The sequence below is a fragment of the Piliocolobus tephrosceles genome, chromosome 16, assembly GCF_002776525.5.
Source record: "Piliocolobus tephrosceles isolate RC106 chromosome 16, ASM277652v3, whole genome shotgun sequence".
NCBI classification, from domain to species: domain Eukaryota; kingdom Metazoa; phylum Chordata; class Mammalia; order Primates; family Cercopithecidae; genus Piliocolobus; species Piliocolobus tephrosceles.
In genome coordinates this window covers 25,902,347-25,911,548 of record NC_045449.1, presented here as the reverse complement: position 1 = coordinate 25,911,548, position 9,202 = coordinate 25,902,347, and the positions used below count along the sequence as shown (strand labels likewise).

General features: G+C 40.4%; 1 protein-coding gene across 1 annotated transcript in view; it reads right to left on the bottom strand.

Annotated features, from left to right (window-relative positions):
* Positions 1–297: 297 nt before the first annotated feature.
* NF1 (neurofibromin 1) overlaps positions 298–9,202 on the bottom strand; it is a 243,357-nt gene continuing 234,452 nt past the window's right edge. Inside the window, exon 57 of the mRNA XM_026452251.2 lies at positions 298–1,535. Coding sequence (XP_026308036.1) covers positions 1,456–1,535 — 80 coding nt within the window. The 3' untranslated portion in view covers positions 298–1,455. The remainder of the gene's footprint in view (positions 1,536–9,202) is intronic.

Sequence of the window (9,202 nt, the reverse complement as noted above, 5' to 3'; positions counted from 1 at the left end):
AACTCTTTATAATTCCTTGTTGGTTGACCTTTTAATTTTGTGTGTGATTTTTTTGGACATGGGGACATTTTAATGTTAGGAAGTCAATGCAGGACCCTTAGGATTTCTGCTTTTAAGTTTACACTGCCTTTTTTTTCTTTTTGAGATGGAGTCACCCAGGCTGGAGTGCAATGGCATGATCTCAGCTCACTGCAACCTCCGCCTCCCGGGTTCAAACGATTCTCCTGTCTCAGCCTCCTGAGCAGCTGGGATTACAGGTACACACCGCCACGCCCGGAAATGTATTGTATTTTAGTAGACAGGCCCATATTGCCCAGGCTGGTCTTGAACTCCTGAGCTAAGGCAATCCACCCGCCTCGGTCTCCTAAAGTGCTAGGATTACAGGCATGAGCCACTGCACCCAGCACTTACACTGCTTTTAAGCTTACAAAGTCCTTCCCAGTTGTAGGAGTCATTAATGTTCTTGGCCAACGTTTCCAGCTCTTTTCCTTTTGGACAGAGGAAGATGCTGATTTTTGACCCTTGTGACTTTGTGAAGCCGTGTGTCAAGTTCTGGCAGTGACTGTGAGAAGTGACTGTACATCTGGCCTCAAGCCTTTAATTGCTGATGCAAGAGCTTCCAGATGCTGCTCTGTCCAGTCTAGCAGTCAGTAGCCAAATGTTAACTATTCACATTTAATTAATATAAAAGTTTAGTTCCCCATTCTCACTAACCACATTTCAGGTGTTCAGTGGCCACATGTGGCTAGTGGCCACTGTCCTGGACAGTGCAGATATGGAACTGGTAATACAGAAAGATGAGGCCAAGTGCAGGAAGAACTCATTGCACCACACTCTGGACTTGCACCAATATTAAGTATATCTTTGCTAATGTGACAAATGAAAATGGAACCCCTCTGTTTCAGCTTCCAGCAGAACATTTCCATCATCACAGTGGCTGGACAGTGTAGCCTGAGCTCCTTCCCTCTGGCATGATGGCTGGCAATCTGTAGATCAAGTGAGTGAGTGATCAGATATGGCTGATCACTCAGTCTGGAGTCCCAGGAAATCAGGGTGAGCAGAGCCTCCTGATAACAGGTGATGGACATGTAGCAGAGGTGAGAAATAAGCTTTTGTGGCTTTGAAGCCAATACACTTTTGGAATTACTCATGCTTTTCTTTTTAAATAAAAAAATCAAAGCATAATCTGGACCTTCTAGCCTGTTCCACTCTATATACTCTAATTACCATTAGTATTTAAGCATTTAAAAATTTGTTTTACTATCTAGTAAGGAAAGTTTTCGACTACCCGTTGTTAGCCATGCTTTCCTGTTTATTCCACAAGGTGAAGAATATTTTCCAAAGATCATTTTGTCTGGATACACTCTCTTCTTGTTGGCATCTTGATCAGAATTGTATTAAACCAGTTCATTTATTTTGGAAGATCTGGCATTCAACAAAATTCAGCTTTCCAACTCAGGACTGTGGTCTGTCTCTCCATTTGCTGCAGTCTCGTTTCAGCCCAGCCCCCTCACATGCCTGCGTGCTGAGCAGTGCTGTGCGGAGAAAAATAAGCAGCAATGAGAGAAAATTGAGAACAACATAGTGACTTTTATAAAGCAAAACTAATTCGTTTTAAAGAACTGTACTTTATCCTGTGATTCCCTCCCCCGCTACTCAGAGTTGAAATGGCATTTTACAAAAAACAACGTTAGATATATTTTTTCTGGTTTCTAAATGCGTAAGTTGATGAAATGTATTTTGGAAATTTTACTGATGGGTGAAATCTCAAAGTCTGGATTAGAATTTTCAATAGGTCTTTATGACACAGGTCACCTTTATTTTGTTAGGGATTTTGCATTGGGGTTGCTATGGTGAATGGGTTTTTTTTCCCATTATTCTATTTATATAGTTCTTTATAACATAAAGCCTTCAGTATTATTCAACAACTATCTATTGAGCACCTTTGAACAATGCATGTTCCCTACGCTGGGAGGCTCATAGTCCTAACCAGGGACATAGGAAGATAGTTGATGATTACAACGTTGTTGTATAGAGAAGCTGTCACAGAAGCAATAGAAGGGCTCTCAGCCAATGGAAGATCAGAAATCTTTCCCAAGAACTGCTGGTGCTCAAACTGAGTGACAACAAGGCACCCAGAAAATGTTTTGCTGACTGACTGCTGCACATTAAAAAAGACTTGGTATTTTGATAACGAATTTTTGTCTTATGTAGAATCTAGATATGAGTAAGGGTGGTATTTGTGGAGTCTTTCACTGCAAGCTCCGCCGCCTCCTGGGTTCACGCCATTCTCCTGCCTCAACCTCCCTAGAAGCTGGGACTACAGGCGCCCGCCACCTCGCTCGGCTAATTTTTTTGTATTTTCAGTAGAGACGGGGTTTCACCGTGTTCGCCAGGATGGTCTTGATCTCCTGACCTCGTGATCCGCCCGCCTCGGCCTCCCAAAGTGCTGGGATTACAGGCGTGAGCCACCGCGCCCGGCCTGTGGAGTCTTTTTTAATGAAGGCACAGATCACCTAATTCCTTTCTGCCTTCCATTTACAAATTACCAAATTGCAAAGAATATCTCTTTACCATCACTTTCTTTCTACTTCAACTTTGGGCCAGACTCAAAACATTTATAATTGCTAGGATAGAAAAAGTGTTGCTATTTTTGTGGTCTGGGACTAAGACATATCTTCATGTACCTTTTTTTTTTTTTTCCTTGAGACTGAGTTTCACTCTTGTTGCCCAGGCTGGAGTGCAATGGCACAATCTCGGCTCACTGCAACCTCTGCTTCCCGGTTGAAGCGATTCTCCTGCCTCAGCCTCCCTAGTAGCTGGGATTACAGGCATGTGCCACCACGCCCAGCTAATTTTGTATTTTTAGTAGAGATGGGGTTTCTCCGTGTTGGTCCGGCTGGTCTCAAACTCCCGCCCTCAGGTAATCTGCCCGCCTTGGCCTCCCAAAGTGTTGGGATTACAGGTGTGAGCCACTGCGCCTGGCCTATATACTTTTTAAATGTAGAAAATTAGGCTGCATTCCCCAACGTGGGACAAAAGAATGGAGAAAAATTACACGAGAAGCCAATCTGTGTTGTGCTGCTTTCTGCCTAAACATTTCTTTGCTACTTGCCCTCCCTGGGCCAGTCTCTTTTTTTTTTTTTTTTTTTTTTTTTTTTTTTGAGACGGAGTCTTGCTCTGCCGCCCAGGCTGGAGTGCAGTGGTGTGATCTCAGCTCACTGCAAGCTCTGCTCCCAGGTTCACGCCATTCTCCTGCCTCAGCCTCCCAAGTAGCTGGGACTACAGGCGCCCGCCACCATGCCCAGCTAATTTTTTTTGCATTTTTAGTAGAGACGGGGTTTCACTGTGTTAGCCAGGATGGTCTCGATCTCCTGACCTCGTGATCCGTCTCTGGGCCAGTCTCTTAATGGCCTTGATTACCTTCTGTCCATTAAATACTCCAAAACTCTATTTTCAACTGCTCACTGGACACATTTCAACCTGGACAAACTTCTTGGTCATTTTTCAAGACCTACCTCCTCAGTTGCCAACCATGCCCAGTCACTCCATGACCCTCTAAGAACCCCATCCACACCTTGGGACACTGTGGTCATTGTTTGTGTGGCTGTTTTCCCCACTAAGTCATGAGGTCATAGAGGGCAAAGGCCAAGCTTTCTTCTTTTGTATTTACAATTATAACCAACGGAAAATGTTTCTTTGAACAATCAGCTAAGGTTACATCTGTCAACATTTTCTTCCTTTAAAAATATTAATTTAGGCAATGCTTTCTGAACTTCTCAGCAGGAAAGGGCCCTATTAAGATTCCAGTGTGACTGTCTTATTTTATATGGAGGAAGTGGCCAGTGGGGAAAGTTCTGAACCTTGTAACCCCGGAAGCTTAATGCCCTTGATCACTACTAGCTTGACTGTCAGCATAAAGACATAGTAAAGGACCTAGAATAATTTTGCAATATGACCTTTTTGAGAAAATTTTAAAAGACAAAATAATTTGGCCCAATGTAGGTAAAATGTATCAAGCTGCCTTCCATTCACAAATTACAAAGACAGTATCTCTTTACCATCAATTTCTTTCTACTTCAACTTTGGGCCAGACTCAAAACATTTATAATCGCTAGGATAGAAAAATATGCATCCACATATGCATATGTAGTACGTATGCACACACAAAGTATAAACAGATTTTTAGAAGATAATTTTTTTAAAAAAGCCAAACCAACTGATTAAAATTATAACTCCACATTACTTTACGAAACTTATGATTAGCCAGCACTTCTAAAAGAACAAAATGTGAGAGATTCAAACCAACAGTGACTATGTTGCTGTAGTATTTTTTTTTTTTTTTTTTAAGACAATCTCAGGCAATCTCAGCTCACTGCAACCTCCACCTCCCGGGTTCAAGTGATTCTCTTGCTTCAGCCACCTGGTAGCTGGGACTTATAGGCATGAGCCACCATGCCCAGCTAATTTTTGTATTTTTAGTAGACGGGGTTTCACCGTGTTTCCCAAACTCCTGACCTCAAGTGATCCGCCCGCCTTGGCCTCCCAGTGTTGGGATTACAGGCGTGAGCCACTGCGCCCGGCCGGTTCTAATACTTACAGAAACATAATCAACATTGCAAAAGGGCTTCTTTTAAAATGGCAGCTAGAAGGGTCTTAAGTGGAACTCACCTGAATATGAAGACTGATTTTCTAATGAAGACAGGTTTGGCAGATTACTTGGGGCAATTAATTGCCCTTTAAAGAATTTGGATGCAGCTCTGTCGGAGGCTGTTCTGATGGGCAGTGAGCAGGTTAAGAAGTGCCACTGGTAGTCAAGGGATAATTAGCGATGAAGGTAAATTCCCAAGATGCCTGCCGCCACTAGGGGCTTCCCTTGGTGATGGTGGGGATGGACTACTTTGTGGAAGAAGAGGAGTACTGAGATGCTACCACTTGGTTGTAGGTTTTTTACTATTATTCCAGAACCTCTAGCCCCTCCTCAAAATCCCATGGGAATCAGCTCTTCAAGCCAGGCAGGTTTGGAATTGCTAGACTAGCCTAAGGGTGTCCCAGAAAGCAAAGCAAACAACAGGCAGAGAGGCCCATACAAGATGTACTAAGTGGCCCATGTCCTCAGGAAGCTTGTTGTCCAGGAAGGGAGAGCTCTGATCTAGAGGGTCACTACCCTAAAAACATCCCCTAGTTTGGACTAAGATGCTTTAGGCTACAGGGAAAAGGCAGCTATTTGCAGTATTTGAGTTTTCAAGTTTTCTACTCCAGTGGTCTTTAAACCACTGGGTGCTCAGTAAAATCGCTTAAGAAGCTTAAACACACACTCTTTCTCCCAACAGCCCATCTTTGGAGAGTTTGCCTTTACCTTGGGGGACTGGGATGGGGACCAGTGTATTAGCAAGCTCTCCAGGTGAGGTACCCCTGCTTTCTAAGCCTGCCCATAAACAGACCAGTACTTGCCTCAGACCTGCAGGTATCTGTCACATGGTCTTTTTTAGTCCTTTATTCAATATCAGACACCGTTACCCTTCTGAGGATAGCTCTGTCTTGCCCACTGGGTGTGGGTTGTGTTCTTTCTCCACTGATTGGGGGAGGTACTCCACACAATCAAGTAAGTGAAATAGTAACATGGGGCAGCTGAGCCAGGGGAGGTGGTTTATACTGTGTACACGTTTAGTGTCACAGAAGATTCTACAGCAGGAAAGCTGAAAAATTGGAGAGAACTGCCCTCTGGTCAATCTTGGGATGCCCTGGACATTTCTGACTGGCTTCATTTTAACAGAAGCCAGCCGATCCCAGAGAATAGACTCACCTGAGTTTGGCAGGCCCTAAAAAAGTATTTCACCAAAATATTTCACTTTTAGTGTGGAGAAGTTCTGGAAGTGGATCTTTCTCATGGGGAGTAGGAGAGCCAAAAACATCCTTAAAGAAAATGGTCTTAATGTTTCAAAAGATTGGGAGGACTGGGGGGAAGTAAGAAAACAGAGCTTGATACATGTAAAGAAATTAAATAACTCCTCATATCTTAGAGCAGATTGAATTTACATTTTACTTAAAAAAAGGGGGGTGGGGGAAGTACATACACAAGGAGGAAAATGGGGTGAGGAACAATAAAGATCTGAAATGGATTTCTACAATTTTCCCCTACAATGATCAATTTTGTCTGTTGGGCAGTATTCTTCCTGCTGGCGTACAACTGCTTACAGTATTAACAAAGTTGTAGACAAAGGAACTGCCAAAGTTTAGGCCTGGATGGAAAGGACAGTATGTTATCATATACAATTTTAGTTTACAATACACAGCATTTTCTTTAAATGATGTAACGCAGTCGCAAAAAGGAGTTAACAATACTAACACGAGAATAATCAAATTTTTGTTGTTATCCATGTGCAGCAACTAACTGCTTTACAAAAAAGCAAAATAATACAATATATCATCACATGTATTTACAGTGTAGTAAATATACTTTTTTTGTCAAATTTTACACAAACTATTTACAGGTGAATATACTGCATTAAAAAAAAAATTGTGTGGCTGACACTAAGAATGAATTTTTGCCTAAATCCATTGCATAACATTGAGTAAGACATGCCTCATTATGCCTGGGAGTTGGGGAAGGATGTAGAAACAAAACCGAAAAACAAAAACCCCAAACAACACTGAAAACCCCTAAAACTTACAAACCTGGGAGGGTTGCTGGCTGGCACTCTGTCTCCCCGACTAGGACACAGGATAGAAGCTGACTGTTTAGGATGTGTCCTGGGCACCTGCCTCAGTCATGAACAGGTGTTGAGTGAATGGAAGATAGAGCTGTAGCCACTTTGCCCCAAATGTAGTGAACTGCATCTGCATCTTGGCAACTAAGGGCACGCCCCTCAGACGTGAGTACTGGCATAACAGGTAGATTATCCAGGACAAAAACATGACTGAGTTCCTGTTTTCCTCTTTAACAAGTCAGGGGAAACATCTACAAACCGAAACAAATTACTTATAATATTCTTAACAGAACTTATGTCAATTACACAAAAATGGGCAACTTGCTCTAAACTTCAGAATTTCTTTTACAGATTACAAGTATGAAGACTAAAAAAGTGTTGCATTTCTCAGGGGACACATAGTGGTGAGAGGTTTATCTCATGTACATTTTAGTTACTTGGAAAGCTAGATTTTCCTCAAAAGTCAGAATTTCTTTAAACAAGGTAAATTTTAAACCTTAGTAAGTTTTCAAATTCCTAGGATGTACTTACTAGTCAAAGGTATTTCTGCATTTCAAAAGCGGCTCAATTTTGATTTGTGCCAATGCTGCTCATTTCAGGGGGTATGAATACTATACCTTGGTAAACTTGTTTATGGAAATATCAATATTTTTAACAGTAAACCTCTGCAAGTTTTCTCTATTTTGATGGAAGAGCAAAATAGCATAACACCCACTATCATACGCACCAAACCAACAAACAAAAAAAAGAAAAACATGGAACTAAAGTTATCAAAGGCTTACACTGCCTGCTATTCCAGGGCCTAGAAACTGTGAAACTTACCCCAGAAACACTGGGTTGTGGGAGAGCCAAGACCATGATGGCAGCTTGGCATCCTTGGCACTGGGTTACTGATCTATTTCTAAACTCAGTTCTAATTTCAGCTTTTTTATATAGTCTTAGTTGCTCTGTCATTACAGACATTTTCTTCTAATGCAGCCTCTACAATAGTTTAAAAACAAAAGTTTAGTAAATTGCACCTGTCTTCAGTATTTCCAATAATTCTATGTTAAACTCACTAAGAACACTACGGTTTTCCTTCCTTTTATTTTGGCAAATAATTCTTACTTTTCCCAGGACTGTAAACAAATTAAAAAAATTAAATTCTTGTTATTTCTGAGTATCAAAAACAATTTTATTTACATTAACATATTACATTGTTACTGTGTGGATAAATGTGAAACGTATATTATTAAAATCAGAACACTTAAATGTACCATTATTTATTGAATTAGCTGTGGAATTTAATTTACTGAAATCCTCTAATGAAACAGCACTACAGGAAACTCCCATCTCCCCTAGGTTTATTTTTCCCCCCTCTCAAAGTCATTATATCTTAACATATAAAGGGAACCTGGGAGTAGAGGGATTAATATCTTTTCGTAATAAATATGGTTTAGTTCTAAATTGGAACATCCAGATACCAATATGCTCACTGAAGTAAAATTATTTTGTATACTGCAGGTACCACAAAGAAATTGGATCTGCATTATTATGAAAATTCCAATGCCATGATAATCCATACCACCCGTATAGCAGCAACTCTAATGGCCCCCCTATTGTCATACTAATGCAGGCTGACCAGTCTTTTCACAGTGATTAAATGCAATTCTAGCATATATAACCTACATGTTTTCTTAAAGAGGTTTCCGATTTTTTTGGAGAGGAGGAGGAAGATTAAAAGACATTCAAAATACATCTTATCAAAGAAATTTATAATATACACCATACTCTATTCTTGGAAATTATTTAACAAAATAAAAATATCAGCTACCCTAAATGTCACGTACCATTCCATTTTGCTATGGAGCTAATGCAAATATCTATGAAAATTACCTTCTGGGAACAATTTTCAACTCTTTGTTCACTGATTACCCTGCTCAGAATTATCTAGGAAAGAAGAGGGGGAGGGAAAAAATAGACATATATATATATATATATAAAATTACTATACTTAGTATAGTTTTGGTTTACAAAAAACAAAAGACCACCTTTAGCAAAATTAAAAATTAAAAGATAATCAACTGGAGAAAAAAAATAAACTAGTTTGGATGACTGAGTTTGGATAAGGACTTAGAAGCCATAGTTTTAATTCAGTAATGTTAAGATACATGTGGTCACACTTATTTTCCTGTAATTATTGCTAATACTCAAGTGTTAGTATTTCTTAAGAATCCACTATATGAAATTTCCCTGCCCTCCCCTGCCAAGTACCTTGTCTGTGGCTTTATGGTGTCAAGTCACTGAGGCTTGACCTTTATGGTTCTTTCAGTTTTGTAAGGTTAAAAAAAAGTCCACAACTAAAAGATTAAACGTACTGGGGTTATAATACTATTTCTTTCATAAACTTGTATCTTGAAAAGTGTATAAATAGGACTAACACTTTACTCTGTAGGATGAAGAAGGGAAAACCACAGAAGGCAGAGCTCTGTGCAAATGGCTTTCACTGCTGG